At 38.7% G+C, this 23198-nt stretch overlaps 1 protein-coding gene across 1 annotated transcript in view; it reads right to left on the reverse strand.

The window, feature by feature from the left end:
- Positions 1-4935: 4935 nt before the first annotated feature.
- The window catches only part of TBX5 (T-box transcription factor 5), a 77882-nt gene continuing 59619 nt past the window's right edge, over positions 4936-23198 (reverse strand). Inside the window, exons 5-7 of the mRNA XM_089691210.1 lie at positions 15131-15222; positions 11182-11411; positions 4936-6810 (exon numbers count right to left, since the gene is read on the reverse strand). Of these exons, the coding sequence (XP_089547336.1) occupies positions 6236-6810; positions 11182-11411; positions 15131-15222 (897 nt within the window). The 3' untranslated portion in view covers positions 4936-6235. The remainder of the gene's footprint in view (positions 6811-11181; positions 11412-15130; positions 15223-23198) is intronic.

Below are 23198 nucleotides of genomic sequence, written 5' to 3' on the forward strand. Positions count from 1 at the left end.
TTCTGTGCATGAAGGTAAAAAACCTTCTATGTTCAGCAGCCCCCCAATACGTACCTGAGCCCCATCGTGATCCAGCAATGTGCATGAGAGCCATCGGCTCTCTGGGGACTCTCTCTCCCCATTGGCTGAGACAGCAGCAGGAGCCAGTGGCTCCTGCTGATGTCAATCACAGACAGTAAGCCAATGAGGAAAGAGGCGGAGCCAAACCACAGCTCTGTGTGTCAATGGACACACAGAACAGTAGCTCAGAAATGAGCCTGCTTGGGTGCCCCCATAGCAAGCTGCTTGCTTTGGGGGCACTTGGCAGGAGGGAGAGGCCAGGAGTGCCAGAGAAGAGGAGGATTGGGGCTGTTCTGTGCACAGATCAGGTAATTTTAACATGTTTGTTATATTTTTAAAAATTGCCTTTAATATCACTTTAACATTTGGCTCCCGTTGACTTCAATGGGGCTCAGGTTTGGCACCCGAACTTCAGTTACGTTCACCAAATCATGCTTTAACAAATCCTAGGTACATTCAACTCATCAACACAGGAGAGGAGAGATGGCAGGAGTGCTATTAAAATGAAAAAGAAAAATACATTTGATTACTTTGTTTTTTATGCAGCCTCACTTTATGTACAGTAACTATTGAAAAAGAAAGCTACAACTGGGAATTAAGCATACTTCCTACTGCATTAGCTGATTACAGAGCTGCCATTTACAAAAGTATATTAGAGCAGTATAAACAAAAATGTAACATGTTGCAGCTTACAAATTCTTCGCTGTGGTGGCTGCATTCATTTCCTTTTTTTTAGGCTTTTTTCCCCTTTTCACCTGGTTATCTGACCAGTAGGTCTATTATTTTTCAATGTCCTTTAACAGACCAAGCTGTACACCAAAAGTAGCAGTTAGAAAGCTGAGACAAACTCTTTAACACAGGCAGGAGTGCCTTTCACAATACCTTTATCCTAAAAGAAATTAAAACTGCTGCTGTAAATGCTTAAAACATGTTAGCTGGAGTCTAGCTTTAATTTGTTAGTCACTTATATAAAATCCATCTATATCTGCTAGTGCATATCTAACACTAGCCTCTCCCCATATTGACAATGCTGCTGTCCACGTGTCTCTGTTGCTGCTCCAGTGAAGTGGAGACACCCTAAGGCTAGGGTCACATCTATGCAGTTTGCCTGTAATGCATTTCTACAGTGCATTTTACGCTGCGTTTTGTGTTTTTGCACTTGCGCTTTTGACACATTTTTGCCATGTTTTTGATGCGGTTTGCGTTTTTCATCTTTTTTTTTTTTTTTTTCTTGTTGCTAGGCAGATTTTAAATGCAAAATGCATCAAAAACACAGAAAAAATGCAGCAAAAATGTAATACATGCTTTTCTGCAGTATTCCCATTGAAGTTTACAGAACCAAAAACACAACGTTTTGCATAAAAAAAAGTCCCTGACCCTTTCCAAAAAACACACCAGGTGAAAACGCGGAGACATGAACCTGTCTCATAGGAAGTCATGTGGAATGGATTGTACTGCGTTTCTGCAAAACACAAAATGAGGCAGAAAACGCTTAGGTGTGAACCTAGGGTAAGACAGGAAGTGTGCTACTGGCCAGATCACCCAGTGAAAATAAAGAAAAATGCCTAAAAAAAAACAAATACAGCCACCACATTTAGGAATGTGGAAGCTGCAATATGTTTTTGTTTTGGGGTTTAATAGTGCTTAGTGCCCGCAATCTGCAAATCTCCCCAGTCTGAGCTGAATACTGGTACAGGCCCACATGGAAGAAAAATATATTTGAAATATATTTTAAAAATATTCTTCCCAAATATATTGCCATATATTTGAAATGCTACAATTTTGGCCATATTCAATATATTATACTGCATGTTGAAATGCGTTTTTATTACAAGATATATGAAAAATATTTTTAAAAATAAATTTCAAATATACTGTATGTCTTTAAAAATACAAATCTACATTTTTTTTAATGCATTTACAAATATAATAAAAAATATATGTTAAAATAACTTTTTTATATTTAAAAACAAATCTGAAGAATATATTTTAAAAAATCAATTTTTAAAAATATATTTTTTAAAATATATTCTTCGGATTTTTTTTTAATATATAAAAAAGTCATTTTAACATATATTTTTACATATATTTGTAAATGCATTCCAAAAATGTGGATTTGTATTTTTAAAGACATACAGTATATTTGAAATGTATTTTTAAAAATATTTTTCATATATTGTGTAATAAAAATGCATTTCAACATGCAGTATATATATATATATTTACTGAAATATATTTTGAAATATATTGACTATGGCCAAAATTTTAGCATTCAAATATATGGCAATATATTTGGGAAGAATATTTTTAAAATATAGTTCAAATATATTTGTCTTCCATATGGGGGTAAACTGATTCCATCATTGCTAATTCATCATGGAAAATAAATCTAAAATGTGCTTTAACATCTGTTCGCTGACTATCTTCTTCCCGTTTGATGCAAGAGGGCATAATGAAAATATTTAGGAATAAGCAATGTCTATGCTGCATGCATACTGTATACATTTTATCCCCCACAGTTATTACCTTTTGTACCACCAGCCCCTCCCTCTTAGATTGTAAGCTCCAAGGAGCAGGGCCCTCCTATCCCTCTTGCATTGAACTGTATTGTTGCTGTATTGTCTCCCGTTATATTGTAAAGTGCTGAGCAAACTGTTGGCGCTATATAAATCCTGTATAATAATACTCCTAGATTGTAAGCTCCAAGGAGCAGGGCCCTCCTAACCCTCTTGTATTGAACTGTATTGTTGCTGTATTGTCTCCCGTTATATTGTAAAGCGCTGAGCAAACTGTTGGCGCTATATAAATCCTGTATAATAATACTCTTAGATTGTAAGCTCCCAGGATCAGGCCCTCCTAACCCTCTTGTATTGAACTGTATTGTTGCTGTATTGTCTCCCTTTATATTGTAAAGCTCTGAGCAAACTGTTGGCGCTATATAAATCCTGTATAATAATACTCCTAGATTGTAAGCTCCAAGGAGCAGGGCCCTCCTAACCCTCTTGTATTGAACTGTATTGTTGCTGTATTGTCTCCCTTTATATTGTAAAGTGCTGAGCAAACTGTTGGTGCTATATAAATCCTGTATAATAATACTCCTAGATTGTAAGCTCCAAGGAGCAGGGCCCTCCTAACCCTCTTGTATTGAACTGTATTGTTGCTGTATTGTCTCCCTTTATATTGTAAAGTGCTGAGCAAACTGTTGGCGCTATATAAATCCTGTATAATAATACTCCTAGATTGTAAGCTCCAAGGAGCAGGGCCCTCCTATCCCTCTTGTATTGAACTGTATTGTTGCTGTATTGTCTCCCTTTATATTGTAAAGTGCTGAGCAAACTGTTGGCGCTATATAAATCCTATATAATAATACTCTTAGATTGTAAGCTCCAAGGAGCAGGGCCCTCCTAACCCTCTTGTATTGAACTGTATTGTTGCTGTATTGTCTCCCTTTATATTGTAAAGTGCTGAGCAAACTGTTGGCGCTATATAAATCCTATATAATAATACTCTTAGATTGTAAGCTCCAAGGAGCAGGGCCCTCCTATCCCTCTTGTATTGAACTGTATTGTTGCTGTATTGTCTCCCTTTATATTGTAAAGCGCTGAGCAAACTGTTGGCGCTATATAAATCCTGTATAATAATAATAATATATCTAATTATATCTTGATATATTATGTTATCAGTTCACATAGCAAATCAACTTTTGTTAATTAGTTTTTTCTTATCTTTCTAACATATACCATACACTTTTTACTATCAGCCTACACAAGATTTAATATTTCTTTTGGCATTACTTTAGTATAATACCTTATTTTGATTACCTTATTTTTCCACCCAATTATGCTGCAACAACTTTTTTTTTCTGAGACTGAGCTTTTCATCCTGTCATAAGACCCCATTGCTGTGAGTAGTTGTGTGACCAGCTCTTAGCAGACATGTACTTTTTGCTCAAGTATGCCATATTATGCATTTTATCCTCTACACATGCTTCTGTACAACCCCTTGGCTCAAAAGTATTTTCTGTAAATCTAGTGACTGCACCTAACTAAGGAGGGGGTTGGGGGCTCTGTGGTTAGTTGGGGTCTTTCCCTTGTGATCTCAACATAAATAAGTTCTGGAACACATTCCAGGTTTCTTGGTTCTTGGTTCATGTTGGCAGATCCATTGCTGCCTCTCTTCTTAAGTACCCCCCTGAGAGATAGTTGTGGTTTTCCCTTTCTCTCTATTCCTGTGCACGCTCAAATGCAGAAAACCTGAGGCAATCAAGAGCGATGATGACTTAAGCCCTTCATGTATAAATTGTCGCTCTCCAGTATGTTTAACCCTGACCAAACTTGTTTCTCCGAATAGATTTAGATTTGACAAGCATTTACCCTTTTAGTATTTCTTTATGATGGCAACCGTGAAAAGCATATCTGCTGGCAAATATGTATTCTCAAATAGACCTATGCCCTTGTGTTGTAAAATCATGTTGTCATTTTAGATTTATTGCAGTGATTACCTGTTTTTCATTTTAAATAGCAGCACTAATATATTTACAGAATACACTATAAGTGAATGGTATCTCATTATGAAAAACTGTACATTTGTATAATATCTATTCGAATATAACATTACATTATCTACAGTAAGCTGAAAATTATGTATTATGCACACTTTGTTGAAAATTGTTTTTCAGGCATATAACTGGATACACCACATCTCCACAAACTGATGTACTCATTTACATATATATATATTTATATTTATATATAAACCACCTCCTTACTAAAATAAGGTAACTATTTATTTTTTGTGTTGTTGAATTCATTTAGAATTTACTTTACTTCTTTTTCAACTGCAGAACTTTTAGAATGTCACAAAAAAGCAATCAAGCAGGAAAAATATATTATTTTTATTATATAACAATGTCAATAACGCAACAGTTTACAAACATAGCACAGTGTGTATTTGGAGAGGGCAGGAACCCAAACGTCCAATGCTTTAGTAGGTTACAATAGCATCAAGACTATTGCTTAAAAGAAAACATCTTACTTGCATTGCAGCCTTACTAAGCGCATTGTTATTGTTTGTTTAACTTTTTAGTGTTCACTCTTTACATATTCTTGTGCACTTAGTCTGTGACTGCTAATGTACTTTCAAACACTGGAATCCAACTTCAGCATGTTCTTGTGAAGAACCAGACAATTCTCTACAAATATCTATTAGTGCTACCCCAAAAGAGTGCTCTCAAGTATGATCAAAAATATTATCTTTATAATGTAGGAAGCGTAACTTGATTGTTGCCATAGGCATGTACAGGGGATGTGTCGGGTGTACCTAGGCACACCCTAGTCACCCCCTTCCCATTGGCATTATCACTCTTACCAGCAGGGAGATGGGAAAGATCTCCCACTGACCTGCTCTTTGTGTATATATATATATATATATACACATTTACACACACACACACGTGTGTTTGAGCTTTGGGGTGCACGCCCTAATGCCATAGGCTGCGCACACCCATGATTGTTGCTGTGCTTGGATAATTGAGAGCATGTTTTTTCTGTTTCTTTGCTGTACCTTTTATTGACCTGGTTTATATACAAGCTTACTTTTTAGTTATTTTAATGTATGTATGATAGTTTTGATATGGTGACCCAAAAAATGAAAGAACAGAAGAACACAGGGAAATTGTAGCTCTGATGGAATCTCTGCTCCTCTCCAATGCACTCTTGCTGTGTTCCCCCCTTTTTATGACATATTTTAAAACTATTCTCCCAGCCTCCTACGTCACACAGTGTAACACACTGCAAACACCCAACGGTTTGGCAGAGGCATGTCAGTGAACTCATGAAGTGCTGCTTTCACATATAAGCACTGATAGTCTTAATAAAGCCCGTTGTGTGAAGTACAAAACCTCTTGTTAGGCCACTTTAGACTGTTCATCTTGCATTTCTCAACTTGTTTTTTTTTTTGCCTGCTTTCATTCCTCTTCACCTCATTTGTGATCCTGGTGCCAGAAGGAATAGGAATAAAGTGAAAGATTGGATGAAAGTTTGAGGTGTTTAAGAAGCAATGATCCAGTATACAAGTCTGTGTCTATTTTCAGGATATCTCCACTTTATGTTGTCCAACAAACTTTTTGTTTTAACCTTTTACTCCAAAACAATGTACTTTTAATGATGATGCTCTGTTAGCTGTTCTCACTCCATTCTGGTACCATTCCCACCCCATGAACAGAGTGATACTGGTGTGGCGATAGGGTCCGAGGAACTCCATGTGGGTAAAGGAAGTCAGAGGACTGGATGGAAGATGCCTGTTGTAACCCAGACTGAGGTGCACACTGCCTTACAATAGCTTGGTGAGAGGGCTGATGTTGGAACATGGAGTGGGTATCTGCAGCCTGTGTGCTTGCATGGTTGCTCAATCTGGGCATGAGTGAACTGGAGGTAAAATGAGCAGAGAAGTGCTGGTAGGGCAATCGCTCCATAGGTTGCATTCCACCTCCCACTGTGCAGCTGCTATAAGATGGCACACTTGACCAGGTATTACATGAAATGTCTTCTATGCCCGTGACAGGCTCTGTGGCAGGTGCTGAATTAGCATACATGCAGGCCTGACGTTGGGCAGACTCTGTGCGAAATGAGGTTGAGGATGAAGAGGAGGAGGATGGTTGTGGATACCCAGACCTGTAGTATGGATCTTCATCACTTGGAGATGTGTCCATGTAGGGCTTCTTATAAGGATGTTCAGATGATTCTTCGCTTGCTGAAAAGAAAAAAAAAAATCTTACTATCATTACACTGTACCAAATTTACTTTCTTCTGTAATTTAAAGGAAAATTAAATTTATAGTAAACTTGTCTTTTAATAATCCCCCTCCTCCATCCTTAGCGCAGAGTGATATGTTAAATACTTACCTTCCTTCCTGTTGCAGCAATTTTCACTGTACAGCTCTGCCCAGTGGTGCACAGCCTTTTTCCCAAAAATGTATTCACCGGTTTCTTGGTGCACACACGCATTGTGGCCCCTTTCATGGTGAGCCATATTTCAGGTGTCCTGAATTTAACAAGACACTCTTTGCTCAGTGCCATTTCACATACATAGTACATAGTTAGTCTGGCTGAAAAAAGACAAAAGTCCATCCAGTTCAACCATTAAAAAAAAAAAAGTTATAATCCTATACCCACAGTTGATCCAGAGGAAGGCAAAAAAACATCAAGGCATGATCCAATTTGCTCCTGCAGAGGAAAAAATTCCTTCCTGATCCCCCAAGAGGCAATCGGATATTTCCTGGATCAACGTTACCTATAAATGTTATTATCCAGTTATATTCTGTGTATCTAAGAAGGAATCCACTGAGCTGGCCAGAACCAACTATTGAGGGAGTCTATTCCACATTTACACAGCTCTCACTGTAAAGAAACCTTTCCGTGTTTGGAGATTAAATTTCTTTTCCTCCATACGTAAAGAGTGCCCCCTTGTCCTCTGTGATGACCTCAGGGTGAATAACTCTACACCGAGTTCACTATATGAACCACTGATGTATTTATACATGTTGATCATATCCCCCCCTTAATCTCCTCTTCTCAAGAGAGAATAAATTCAGTTCCTCTAATCTTTCCTCATTGCTGAGCTCCTCAGGACTTGTCCTTTAAACTGTATCTTCATTCTGTGCTTAGGTGTCACCTCCAGAGCAACTTTTTTGCTTCTCTGTTATGCAACATTTTGTTTTGAATAAACTGATGTGTGTGGGATTACCCAATAATAGGTTATATAAGGTGATAAAGTGATTTACATGGAAGTATAAATATGATGTTTTTGGACTGCACACCTTATCTATAACTAAGGGAATACTATTATTTGTATAACAGGCTTGTTTAATATTTGAAAAATGTGAGTGCAATATGGGAGTATATTAACGTTGGCTTTTATACACCTTGGATAAGGCACCAGATTTCCATTTCTTTTTTCTGTATGGATCATATGAGGATACATTGAGCATTGGAGTGAGGAGAGGTTCTAGGAAGGAGTGATCCTGACACCTACACAGGCTTAGAAGAGAAGCCCTATGATTCTGCTTATATAATTACAAGCAGCTTGAAAGGAGAGTATATTACCATCACAATTTTTCCTGCTGAACTTTATATCATTACTTTTGCACTATTTGCACACTGGACTTTATGAATTTATTTATTTTTAATTAGTTATTTATATTGCAATATTATTATATTGTATTTATTTAAATAATATTTTTTATTTTTTTTATTTATTTGACACTTTGTATTTATGATGATATATTGTGGGAATACATTTTGATTAATTTTTTGGTGATGCAGTTGACACTGTCACACCACACATTAATTAAGAGTTATACTTTTTCATTCACTTTTTAATGGCACGGCAGTATTAGAGTGCGGTAATTATTCAATTTATTTTTCAAGGGAGGACTATAGCCATGCCAGACTTTTCAGTTGTGTTTCAGGTGTTGCAGGAACAAGTAGTCAATTTTTTTCTCTCATTTTCTTAATTGTTTTTAGCTATTTAGGTTTACTATTGATACAGTAGAATTCATGTTCTCTTCTCTTACAAGTTTTATCTTTTTCAGTTGTCATATGTTATTTGCTTGGATATTTTTTTGATATTTTTTTCCACAGTTCTTCAGTTTCTAAACGCAATTCATGATGTGATTTTAGAATGAAATGAGAGTGAAGGATGGTAAAGGGATGGGGAGGGAACAAAAGTGACATGCTAACTTCAAAACTTCAGTAAATGTCAAAACTAGTACAGTGGCCCTGATCTCTGGGTACTCTTGTTGCTTGGGGGGGGGGGGGTCACCTATGTGAAGGTACACCACTGTGCTTACATAATCCTGCCACAGGTTGTTAAGTAAATTTATGGTGCCCAACTCCAGTTAAAACTTTTTTTTTTACATAAACTAACCTTTTTTAACTGCTGCTTTGCCCAGTTCAGTTAATGCACCGAAGTGACATATACAGTATGTATATAAGGTTGCATATCCTTTTTCCATACAGAGAAACCAGAAATAGCACTTGAAATCTACTCAGCAAAATGTATGAATTTTAATTGTGTTCATTATTTTATGTATATAGCTTTTATGTATTTTATCCCACAAAAATATTATCATAAAAAATATTCAATACATTTACAAAACACACAATCATTATATTTTTGCATTAAATTCACATATAAAAATGTACAACCAATATATATTTGTATGAAATAGACAAATTAAAAGCATTTTTGTCATGAATCATAATTTGATCTTCATTTTCAATGGCTGCATTTCCTATTTTTCTCAATAAATACCTTGTGGAAAATTACACTTATCATCAACCAGCAGCCAGTGATATTTTTAAGGAGTCTAGCCCTTGCAAAGTGACACTGGGTTTCATACAGATTTTGAAAATGTACTGATAGCACCACAGTAATATGGCAGGAGGCAGGTGGAACCATAGGGGGAAGCATGCATTTGAAGTATAATGGATTCAGGAGATTCTTCAGCCACTATAGCTCTTCAAGAGAGCAAAGACAGGATTCACTGCCCCCTGGACAGGTAAGTAATTTTGATCTATGTTTTTGGGGTAACTTGTTTTTAAAACATTTCTGATGATGACAGAGTGGATTAAAGAGACATTCTCATCTTGTCTATGCAGGGCACACAAACAGTGTCTTTCCATAGGAGTCCTGCTTTGTTCACCTTGCCTGCTCTTCCTCAGTGACATAATTCCTTCAGGCATGTGACACCAGGTTGTGTCACCATCTCTGATAGAAAGAGTGTCTAGGCAGTGCAGGTGAGTATAAGGAGTCTTTGCGGAGACGTCACTTTGCCATGCAAGGTCGAGGTGACAGTACCCCTTTAACGTGACTTTTAAGTTTTACAAGTTTGATCTTTTTTATTTTTCTTATTGCACTAAATAGGAAGGGAATGTACAAGAAGATGCTCAGAGGTGTTTTTTTTCCAATAGTCGCCTGACATACTTGCATTGTTAGAAGGATCAGTAAACTACGACTACTGTGCAACTCTGCAAATCAGAAAGCAGAGCCTGAATAGATAGTGGGCAAACATAGTTCTCCCCAGGTACATATAATTGCAAATTAAACAAAGGAACCTGGTTTTTAAAACATTATAGAACCCATACCATTTTTCTAGCTATAACTACAGTGGGGAACAGGAGAGGACTGACCATTTGGAAACTCGGGCACTGCCTGAGGGCCCGGGGTCAGTAGGGGGCCCCGTGAGATGCCCCTGGTACCTTTTTCATAGGCTTTTTTGAGTTTGGGCAAGGACACAGGGGCCCCATGATCCCCTATTACCCGGGGGGCCCCATGAGTTGTCAGTCTGCCCCTGGTGGGGAAGGACTGAGACTCCTATCATGTTTTTATTACTCTACCCATTGGGGACATTTTTCACTTTCTTTCCATAGGTATAACATAAGTTGAATGACAATCTCTCAAAGTGATCATAAAAGCGCACCCTTAACAGGTATATTTTTTGTCCCTGTTCTATTGATAATATAATGAGGGTGGCTCTCCTCAGTGGGGACACAGAAGGTATAATTTTTGGTATTTGTTCTCGCTCTATGGTTCTAGCAGTTGTACTCATATGAGAGTATTTTAAAAAAAGTTTGGAGTTTATTCTCCTTAGCTTATAATTGGAGGCAGGCAGAGACAGAGCTTGCTTTCCACTGACTCACAATTATTGTAAAACACAGTCAACAAATTATTCTGGGTGACTTGTTTGGAACGTTAGCTTATATGCATATAGTCAAGTGGCTACCCCAGCTTCATAAATTCAGTAAACATTGTTATTACATCATATACTGTATGTGATCGAGCAGCTTTGCTTTGGGAAACCAAAAAAAAGTCTTTATTTGGACTATGTTTATAAGTACAGTAACCTATGTCCACCCTGTGTAGCTTTTTAGGTGCTTATACTAGTTGACCCTAGTTTTAAAGTGGTTTTCTGATTAATTATGATAATTCAAGGCACCTTGGTTGTTTCTGTATTTTTACTTTCCTTTTTCATATTCAAAATGCAAGGTAGGTTTATTTACATTTCAGTGATCTTTTTCCGACCCAAAAATAGAGAAAGCTCCTCAAATAAAGTTGCACATACCTTTTCTTTTTGTGCAGTGATATATAGGCCCAGGTTCATGAGGAAGAGATTGGTAGGAGTTGGAAGGAGGCATTAAGTCCTGTGAGGTGCTGCTAACACCATTCTCACACTGATATTGAGAACTGAGGTTGGAGGAGCTGGAAATATTCCGAGATTCAGAGGGAAATGGACTATGATTGGATGAAACCTTCTGTCGTACTGTACTTCTTGGGACCACTGGATATTCTTTGCTGAAATGAAAAATAAACTATATAGCCACATGCATATCAGTGTAGAACTAAAAAAAAAAGAAAATATAATTTATTTATACCCAAAATGTATTTTTTTGTTTTTGATTAAATGGGGAAAGGTTGAAACCCCTGTCATGTTTTACTGCTGTCTGGGATCATTAGAGGGATTTCCCCTCATTTTCCGTTTTACCAGACAGACACCAGGAAAACAGACAGCAATAAAAAACTAACTGAGGTTCTAGCTTTCCCCTACTTAACTAAATTTGTTTTACTTCTGTCTGTGCTGTTGCTGTTAAAGAGATTTCTGCTCATTTTCTGTCCTGCGGACAACCTTTTTTACTAGGCAGGAAGCAAAGGAATTTCTCCATCGGAGCCTCCAACTGCAGGAAAACCTAACAGGAATTGCAATCCTCCATTCTATCCAAAACGGAAAAAAAAAAAATGTTTTGGGTCTAGATACACTTTTAAGTAGATATACAGTCAGGTCCATAAATATTGGGACATCGACACAATTCTAACATTTTTGGCTCTATACACCACCACAATGGATTTGAAATGAAACAAACAAGATGTGCTTTAATTTCAGACTGTCAGCTTTAATTTGAGGGTATTTACATCCAAATCAGGTGAACGGTGTAGGAATTACAACAGTTTGCATATGTACCTCCCACTTGTTAAGGGATCAAAAGTAATGGGACAGAATAATAATCATAAATCAAACTTTCACTTTTTAATACTTGGTTGCAAATCCTTTGCAGTCAATTACAGCCTGAAGTCTGGAACGCATAGACATCACCAGACGTTGGGTTTCATCCCTGGTGATGCTCTGCCAGGCCTCTACTGCAACTGTCTTCAGTTCCTGCTTGTTCTTGGGGCATTTTCCCTTCAGTTTTGTCTTCAGCAAGTGAAATGCATGCTCAATCGGATTCAGGTCAGGTGATTGACTTGGCCATTGCATAACGTTCCACTTCTTTCCAGGATCATGAGCAGTTCCTTTCCTTCTCCATACTCTTCTCTTCCCATCACTCTGGTACAAGTTGATCTTGGTCTCATCTGTCCATAGGATGTTGTTCCAGAACTGTGAAGGCTTTTTTAGATGTCGTTTGGCAAACTCTAATCTGGCCTTCCTGTTTTTGAGGCTCACCAATGGTTTACATCTTGTGGTGAACCCTCTCTATTCAATCTGGTGAAGTCTTCTCTTGATTGTTGACTTTGACACACATACATCTACCTCCTGGAGAATGTTCTTGATCTGGCCAACTGTTATGAAGGGTGTTTTCTTCACCAGGTAAAGAATTCTTTAGTCATCCACCACAGTTGTTTTCCGTGGTCTTCCGGGTCTTTTGGTGTTGCTGAGCTCACCGGTGCGTTCCTTCTTTTTAAGAATGTTCCAAACAGTTGTTTTGGCCACGCCTAATGTTTTTGCTATCTCTCTGATGGGTTTGTTTTGTTTTTTCAGCCTATTGATGGCTTGCTTCACTGATATTGACAGCTCTTTGGATCTCATCTTGAGAGTTGACAGCAACAGATTCCAAATGCAAATAGCACACTTGAAATTAACTCTGGACCTTTTATCTGCTCATTGTAATTGGGATAATGAGGGAATAACACACACCTGGCCATGGAACAGCTGAGAAGCCAATTGTCCCATTACTTTTGGTCCCTTAACAAGTGGGAGGCACATATGCAAACTGTTGTAATTCCTACACCGTTCACTTGATTTGGATGTAAATACCCTCAAATTAAAGCTGACAGTCTGCAGTTAAAGCACATCTTGTTCGTTTTATTTCAAATCCATTGTGGTGGTGTATAGAGCCAAAAATGTTAGAATACTCTCGATGTCCCAATATTTATGGACCTGACTGTACTATAAATCTTAACTGATGATTAACATAAACAATAGCATTTTTTTGTGCTTCCTCTTTTTCTATCTCAGTGATGCTGACCTTCTTCAGCCTCTTTCAAGTACTTCCTGTCTTAGGCCCCATTCACACCTTGACATGTAATGCCAGATGTGTTTGTTGCACATTTATTCACATGAAAAATGTGTGTCTGCATTGCCATAATTGGGGTGCCATTAATAATGAATATCACCACAAGTGCGAATTATGAGATTTTGCACGTGTTCACACGTTTGCACGTGTCTTAATAATGACAGTGCACCATGATGGCACCATGACGTTCTACAGAGTTTGTTTTTGTTGTCTGTAATCTGTAATGAAAGTTGTTACTTTTTGCAGATTTACTAAACATGTCATAGTTCTTACAGGGCAAAGTGACAGTGTCTCTTGGTAGAGCTCCCCCACAGCAAGGTATAATTACGCATCCATGCTCTCTTGCCACCTCCCTGCTGCAAGAGTCCACCCTGGTATTGCGATTGGCCACTCAAATGCAAGCAATGTCACATGGTAGAAGTCACTTAATCCCCCATTCCCAGGAGCCCCAATCTATTACAGCAATAGAGCACAAGGGGAAAGAAAGGTGGATCTAGTTTTATATTTAAATGGTGAGGTTTGGGAAAGGGGTGCCATCAAGCGGCACTGTCACTGGTAAAGTGACAACATGATAACATGCACTGTTACAGTGGTTCTTGGCATTTATATCACAAGGCGAATACAGAGGAGTTGCATTGAGCACAAATTTTGTGAATGACAACTATACGTGGTTAATGTATGTGTCCTATAGTATGCAGTATATGATGCTCTTTCCTTCTCCATACTCTTCTCTTCCCATCACTCTGGTACAAGTTGATCTTGGTCTCATCTGTCCATAGGATGTTGTTCCAGAACTGTGAAGGCTTTTTTTTATGTCGTTTGGCAAACTCTAATCTGGCCTTCCTGTTTTTGAGGCTCACCAATGGTTTACATCTTGTGGTGAACCCTCTATATTCACTCTGGTGAAGTCTTCTCTTGATTGTTGACTTTGACACACATACACCTACCTTAAGCTTCTATGCCTTTTTGTTATTTTGCCTTAATTTATGTAAACTATAACACTGTCAGGGGTACTTACAAAAGTTACCAGTTTTTTACATAGTTTAAAGCCCAGTTACACCTTCACATATCACCCATCACCTCTTCTTCCAACCTGGTAGAAGACTGATGCAGGACCTCATATTGGTGAGTCGGCAGAGAGTGCTGGAGATAAGGTAACTGTTGCAGCAAAAGCTACCTTTTGTGTTTTTAAAAAGTCTGAGCAATATATATAAGAAAAAACAACTAAAGTTGAATTTGGGCTTTAAATATCTATTGTCCAGTTTTGAAGGGAAGTACAAACTAGATTATATCAGTTTCTCCTAGCTTATATGGGTGTCTACTTACATTTAATGGTGTCCATTGGTACTATGATCACTGGATTATTAGCTTTAGGTTTGAAGTTGACTTTTGAGGGTAATGCATATGCCTACCCTAAAAAGCCTGACCTTGTTTTATTGTGCAGTTATTAGCATGATAAAATCATTATAGTGAGGTTTTCAGGGCCTAAGTTATGTTTCAAATTTACATGTTAGTTAAAGGTCTGTTGAAGGTATGTTTAGAATTCAATACACCTTCAAATAAAAAAGTTACAGTTTAGAGGTAAGGCTAAGGTTATGTTTCGGGGTACATTAAAGTTTCATGTATGATATATTTTGTTTTTGTTTATACCTTAATTTTTTTGGAAATATGTTGTAACTTTTTACTTGAACCCAGGTTTCACAGACAACACAAAGCAGAGACTACCTTTGCATTCTGGACATTCGATGCAGCTCCATGTCATCGCTCCCCCTAAATCCTTTGGCAAATGGGTTGTTTTCAATCTTTAGCTGTGTAATCTGAAAACAGTATCGAAGTCACATTAGAACTGTGAAGTTTAATTTCCAGTGGCACAATAAACTCTTTAAAAGATTAATATTTATAATCAGTAATAATCAGTATACTGACCACAAATTACAATCACTGACAATACTACCTAAGCTGAACTGATTATCAAATCAAATTGGAGCCTTATCTCAAGCCAGCCACCCTTAGTACACTGCATGTAGGATGGTAATGCATCACATTTTTTTAACTAATCTATATTTGAAATTCTATTTTTTTTTATTGTGACTATTCTTACTGGGGCTGAAAGTGAAGGAAAATATACAAATTTAATTTGCCTCCAGAACAGGAATAGCATGGAATAGTAGGGACATCTTCCAATTGGGAGCTATTTGCTCTCATTTTCTGTTGTGTCTTTAGGACAGAAAGTGAAAGGAACTCTCCAGAACAGGTTATAGATAGTACAAAGCCATTGTTTTGGTTTGGATAGTGTGGCAAGGGTTAGAACCTCATTTAGGTTGTTATTGCTTTCTGGGTGGCTGTTGGAGGAGATACAGCTCTGTATTTGCAATGATGGCATTAGAGATGAGCGAATTATTCAAAAATTCGATTCGGCTGATTTGCCGAATTTGCGGAATAAATTCGATTCGATGCGAATTTATGCGCTGTGAATTTAACTTATTAAAAGGGTTTCTAGGCTTCAGAGAGCCTTTATATTAGTGCAGAACACTGTACCTTTAATTTAAATGCCCTTGGAGTCTGCTGGGGAAGAGAAATAATACTGTCAGTCAGTATGACATGCAGATGAGTGCCGTCGATCTTAGAATCACCGCACACTTCACTCATTTGGGCAGTCACGGGGCACGACGAAGAAGATGAAGAAGAAGATGAAGAAGAAGAAGAAGATGAAGAAGAAGAAGATGAAGAAGATGAAGAAGAAGAAGAAGATGAAGAAGAAGATGAAGAAGAGGAAGATGATGAAGAAGATGATGATGATGAAGAAGATGATGAAGAAGAAGATGATGATGAAGAAGATGATGAAGAAGAAGATGATGAAGAAGAAGATGATGAAGAAGAAGAAGATGAAGAAGAAGAAGATGAAGAAGAAGATGAAGAAGATGAAGAAGAAGAAGAAGAAGAGGAAGAGGAAGAAGAAGAAGAGGAAGAGGAAGAAGAAGAAGAAGATGAGGAAGAAGAAGAAGAAGAAGAAGAAGAAGATGAGGATGAGGAAGAAGAAGAAGAGGATGAGGATGAAGAAGAAGAAGAAGATGAGGATGAAGAAGAAGAAGAAGAAAAATAAGAAGAAGAAGAAGAAGAAGAAGAAGAAGGAAAATAAGAAGAAGAAGAAGGAAAATAAGAAGAAGTAGGAAAAGAAAAAGAAGAAGAAGGAAAATAAGAAGAAGGAAAATAAGAAGAAGAAGAAGGAAAATAAGAAGAAGAAGAAGAAGAAGAAGAAGGAAAATAAGAAGAAGAAGAAGAAGAAGAAGAAGGAAAATAAGAAGAAGGAGAAGAAGAAGAAGGAAAATAAGAAGAAGAAGAAGAAGAAGGAAAATAAGAAGAAGAAGAAGAAGAAGAAGGAAAATAATAATAAGAAGAAGGAAAATAAGAAGAAGAAGAAGAAGAAGAAGAAGAAGAAGGAAAATAAGAAGAAGAAGAATGAAAATAAGAAGAAGAAGAAGAATGAAAATAAGAAGAAGAAGAAGAATGAAAAGAAGAAGGAGAAGAAGAAGGAGAAGAAGAAGGAGGAGAAGAAGGAAAAGAAGAAGGAGAAGAAGAATGAAAAGAAGAAGGAGAAGAAGAAGGAGAAGAAGAATGAAAAGAAGAGGGAGAAGAAGAATGAAAAGAAGAAGGAGAAGAAGAAGGAGAAGAAGAATGAAAATAAGAAGAAGAAGAAGAATGAAAATAAGAAGAAGAAGAAGAAGAAGAATGAAAATAAGAAGAAGAATGAAAATAAGAAGAAGAAGAAGAATGAAAAGAAGAAGGAGAAGAAGAATGAAAAGAAGAAGGAGAAGAAGAAGGAGAAGAAGAATGAAAAGAAGAAGGAGAAGAGGAATGAAAAGAAGAATAAAAATAAGAAGAAGAAGAAGAATGAAAAGAAGAAGAAGAAGAATGAAAATAAGAAGAATTCCAGTACAGCAAAAAGTGTATCTGCAGAGAGCTCCGCTATTTCTGACAGTTCTCTGACAGTTCCTTCACATTTACAGCGGTTGAAACATTGTATCTATTTGTTTCCGAATAAAAACATCTGTATCCTAAATGGAAACAAATAGATACAATGTTTCAACCGCTGTAAATGTGAGGGAACTGTCAGAGAACTGTCAGAAATAGCGGAGCTCTCTGCAGGGACACTTTTTGCCGGCTGTAGAAGGGATGAAAATCGGCCGATCGGGAAAAATTCGATTCGTGCATCCGAAGTTTGCTAATTTTCGGATTCGATGCGAATCAAATTTTTCCTAATATTCGAAACGAATTCCACTTCGCCAAGTTCGATTCGCTCATCTCTAGATGGCATGTTCACAGGAACTGAAAGTGAAGGAAACATTCTGAGTTGTCATTGGAACAGAAATAGAAAGGACATCATCCAAAGGGGACGTTTATCCCAATGACAATTTTTTAAAGAACCCCATACATTATGCAATTTTCTTTCCTTCCACCACAGGTGGAAGAGATCTCTGGGCAGATCTCCACTTGTTGTTGTGCTTCAAGACAAAAAGTGATTTAAAATCTCCCCAATAAGACAGCAAATAAAATAACAAACTTGACAGGAACTCTCTTACTACAGTGCTCAAAAAAATTAAAGGAACACTTTAATCAGAGTATAGCATCAAGTCAATTAAACTCCTGGGATATTGATCTGGTCAGTTAAGTAGCAAAGGGGCTTGTTAATTCAGCCAGCTGTGTTGGTGTTAATGAAATTAATAATAGGTGCACTAGATGGGCAACAATGAGATGACCCCCAAAACAGGAATGGTTTTACAGGTGGGGGCACATCAATACGTGCTATTGCCAGAAGGTTTGCTGTGTCTCCCAGTACAGTCTTAAGAGCATGGCAGAGATTCCAGGAGACAGGCAGTTACTCTAGAAGAGCTGGACAGGGCCCTAGAAGTTCCTTAACCCATCAGCAGGACCGATATCTGCTCTTTTGTGCAAGGAGGAACAGGATGAGCCCTGAAAAATGACCTCCAGCAGGCTACTGGCGTGAATGTCTCTGACCAAACAATCAGAAACAGACTTCATGAGGGTGGTCTGAGGGCCCGAAGTCCTCTAGTGGGCCCTGTGCTCACTACCCGGCACCATAGAGCTCGATTGGCATTTGCCATTGAACACCAGAATTGGCAGGTCCGCCACTGGCGCCCTGTGCTTTTCACAGATGAGAGCAGGTTCACCCTGAGCACATGTGAAAGACGTGAAAGGGTCTGGAGAAGCCGTGAAGAACGTTATGCTGCATGACTGTTTTGGTGGTGTGTTAGTGATGGTCTGGGGAGGCATATCCATGGAGGGATGCACAGCCCTCTGCAGGCTAGACAATGGCACCCTGACTGCCATCAGGTATTGGGATGAAACCCTCAGACCCATTTGTCAGACCCTACGTTGGTGCATGGGGATCTGGGTTCCTCCTGATGCACAACAATGCCAGGCCTCATGTGGCGAGAGTATGCAGGCAGGTCCTGGAGGATGAAGGAATTGATACCATTGAATGGCCCCCACACTCACCTGACCTAAATGCAATGGAACCCCTCTGGGATATTATGTTTCGGTCCATCCGATGCTGCCAGGTTGCACCTCACACTGTCCAGGAGATCAGTGATGCCCTGCTCCAGATCAGAGAGGAAATACCCCAGGACACCATCTGTCATCTCATTAGGAGCATGCCCCGAGATTGTCAGGCATGCATACAAGCACGTGGGGGCCATACAAACTACTGAGTATCATTTTGAGTTGCTGCAATGAAATTTCAGCAAAATGGACTATCCTGCTGCATAATTTTTTCACCTTGATTTTCGGGGTGTCTTTGAATTCAGTCCTCTGTAGGTTGATAATTTTCATTTCCATCAAACGATGGGGCATCCTTATGTTCCTAACACATTACCCAATCCATATCAGTATAGATATCCAGCATGAGATTTTTCCCCATTGAGATCTGATGTGTTCTCAAAGAGTTCCTTTAATTTTTTTGAGCAGTGTATATCCAAAACTGAAAAATTTACTTAAGATACACTGTACTTTATTCATACTGCGTTCAAAATGCACAATTATGCTAACCGGAAGATCTAAGAACAGTATTTTTTTACCCCAACTATACGTCTTTTTTTTACTATTATAGACTGGATAAGCTTCAGGACCATTCCTGACTGAGCATTTAAACACACGTTTTAACACACTCAGTATATTGTACATAGGTTAGTAGCCATTGTTTTATATGGTGCTAGTTCACATCTGTGCAATGCCATTGAAACACATTTCTTTTTGATGCATTGATGCATGGTATAGGGTATGTTAAGGTGTGAATCCACCCTTACGCTACTGATAACTGACCAATGTATTGAAAGAAGCTGGCTGCTGCAACCAACTTATAATTGCACAGATATTGAATGAGTACAAATTCCAGTGGTACAACCAGTTTTTGCAACAATTGAACAGCATTTGTTTGTGTTCTTTGTGAAGTCAGCATAATATCTAGAACTGTCAAATTTGGCCATAAAAGTGTAGGGTCAAACCTGTTAAATATGCATTTATGTGGGCCTGGGCAAAGTCAAGCAGGAACTACATTTACAATGCCTTGTTCTGCACTTTGTCTCTGTAAGGGTGTGGGCATCTTGAAAAATTAGGAAAACAGTGAGCAGCATGGCAGTGACATCACCAAATCTCACTCCAAATCTCATAAGACTAATGGTCAGAGGCAGCATTGCTTTAAATCTCTAAGATTTTTCAGAAGAATTCAAAACAAAAGATACATTTTCCAGGGTACTGCATAGACACAATTAACATTTCTACGTTTTCCCTATAGGATAGCAAACCTTCACTTCTTGACTTGAGTCAATATACTCTAAAGATACATGCACCACACTGATATCCTTCACACAACTGGTTATTCAAAGAAGTCATGTCACCCACCTGAGCTTCTTCCTCTAAGAGGGAGGAGCTCAGATGGGTGATGTGAGTTCTTGGAAATAACAATTATTTGGGAAATATCAAAGTGCGGTGAATGTATCTTCCTGAAGTATATTTTACATTTTTAGTCTGGTGTATTTGGGAATAATACTGGACCAAAAGCTGCACTTCAGGCAATAGAATGTTTTGTACTTCTATTCTGTTAGATCAAAGACAGAGGTTTCACTGAATGAAAAGCATTTCAAGTAGAAATATCATTCCTTTGTTGTCCATCAAGGGACACAGGAATGCAGAAACACAGTTATTTTCTAAATGAGATTTGGACACTGGCAAATGGAAAAAAAAAGTTAAAGGCCAGACACCATATAACACCACCTCTAACCACCATGTCTCAATTTTTTGCTAGTGTCTAGGGAGTTTAGAAACCTTTCCCTCAGCTAGAACTGAGAAAAATGCCTAACTATATTTTTGTTGTCCTTGTTATTCTTATTTCTTCATTTGATTTCTTTAATTCAATCAAGATACTTTGCACACAGTAGATATTTTTTTCTTCAGTCACTTCTAAAAAGCTGCTCGAGCTAGTCTCTGCAAAGCAGCTATCTAGGTTGGACCCAGACAATGCTGGACTGGAGGATTGCAGGGCTAGCATGGAATGTGACCTTTGTGCACTGTGTCCTACATATTGGTGTTTTTCAGACCTTTTGTATTGTGTTAGCCTCAAATAGCCTCAGGTCCAGAGCTGTGGCACAGCCTCTGGTGTGACCCAGTGTTCCACATTCTATTTAGTGACATTGAGTCTAGAGCAGTGTTTCTCAACCTTTTTTTAATTAACGGAGCCCTTGAAAAGTATTTTCAGTCTTGAGGAAACCCAGTCTATGGTTCGGTTTACATTACTGCATGTTTGGGAACGAGCGCAAAATCGCACACATCCCTGACATGCAGATAAACGTGCTGCTCTTTAACAAATGCGCAACGGAATCATTAAATCTTAGTTGTATCCCCATGCATTGATGACAAGATGCAATTTTAAAAAAAGGGTCGGGGACTTTTTTTTCTGCATTTCTGTGGGTAGGGCATCCCACTGAAATGTATGAGATGCCCTAAATGCAGTACGCAGCTACACCGATGTGGACCAAAGGCTCATTCTCCCCCTTTAGCTGCAGAGGCTTTGGCCACTACTGGAAGTATATCCCCAGGAGAATGGGGCTGCATGGCAACCACCCCGCAACTACTTGCAGTGCATGCGGTTGCAGCATGGTGATGCTGCATTTAGGGAGTTAAAACAGGCAGTGAGGAGGCAACAAACCAATCTGAGCATGGATCAGTTTTCAGAGGAGCTGCAGTCCTTGCCACTAATATGAATGAACACTAAAAAAGCAGTTCTGATCATACAGGATTAGGGGTCAGGATTAAAAGTAATGTACATACATACATACACTCACATACATTCACATACATACATGTATACACAAATTCACATACATACACACACACAAATACCCACACACACATATATATGCACGCACAGCCTTACAGTATTGTACCTGCACTCTCACTGCTAGGTACTGCACTTCCCCTTCCACAGCTCTGCACTTCAGTGTTCCCCTGATTGAGCTTCCGCTGTGCCCATTTACATGTACAGTTCAGCAGAGGAATGGCAGCTCAGTCAGAACTGAATGCCGTTTTCAACCAGGATGCCACAGAACCCCTGACAACTTCAAGCAGCACCTAAGCTTAGAAAGGCTGGTCTAGAGAAAGTGGCTCTCTGATTCCATTCCACTGCCCTCCTATAGTGATTTTGTTACCACCGCCTGTCCATGCTCCCCTAATGGTCCTGGGGGAATGTTCCAGGTATACCCAGATGGAACTGTTGCTTATAATCTAGAACATGGAACCCCTACAGTTTTAGGATCTTCATCTGTGGAGTTTATTTCAGCTTTGTCATGTATGCTTAGACCCCCTCCATGATCAGTAGGGACTTCCCAACTGTTTGTGCCTAGCTACTGGATCATTCTGTCCACGGGGTTCTAAGCATGCTCTAGCCCCATTCCCGACAGGATCTAGTCCTGACCTTCCTGTGACTGTCTCCTGCAGTGGACTAAGATATAACGTACAGTACATATCATCCTGCATTTGGAAGATCGTCTTTGGGTTTTTTAGAGCCCCTGCAGCTGCAAAGGCCTTTTCACTACACCTGCTGTTAGTGGACTTCTGTGGACTGGAAACAACCTGAAAGGTCCTAAGCCCCACTTGAGACCAATGTGGATGCTCCAGAGAGCCACATACCACTCAAATAAAAGGTATACTTACCTTTGATGACCTCACTGATAGAAAGTTGAATTCCCTCCCAAGATCCCAGTTTATGTTAACTGGTTTGGCTCTTTTTTCTGTGTTGGCAGTAACTCTGATCTGTTAAACCATGTCAGGAAGGAATAAACTCTTTACAGATAATCCTTCTGCCATTTTGGTAGGTCACGTTATTTAACATTGGTTGGAGCAGATGTCTACAGCCTTGTGCTTTAGCTATGTCAATCTATTTAAAGCCTCTGAACTTGTGTTTTGCATAAGACAGATATCTGTACAAATGCATAAGGCACTCTAGCTATGTGTGTAGGAACCTAGTGAGCACAGCTGATTAGTCTTTCAGGGACATCATCTCTCTGGACCGACTCTTGACATTTTCCTTAGCAATGCCTTGGGTGGCTACAGAAGGCTCCTACCTGAGTGCAGGAGAACTGCAGAAAAGTTAGAGAAACTCATCCTTCCACCTCTTCTGTCTTAGCAGTGCATACTCACAGATCCCTGGAATTTAACTTTTGCTCAGATCATAGGTATAAAAGCCTTCAGCAAGAAGGTGTGCCCCCATTTCTACAAGTGG

This window comes from Staurois parvus, unplaced genomic scaffold, assembly GCF_062004578.1.
Source record: "Staurois parvus isolate SC_StPar_1 unplaced genomic scaffold, SC_StPar_1.0 ptg000556l, whole genome shotgun sequence".
Classification (NCBI taxonomy): domain Eukaryota; kingdom Metazoa; phylum Chordata; class Amphibia; order Anura; family Ranidae; genus Staurois; species Staurois parvus.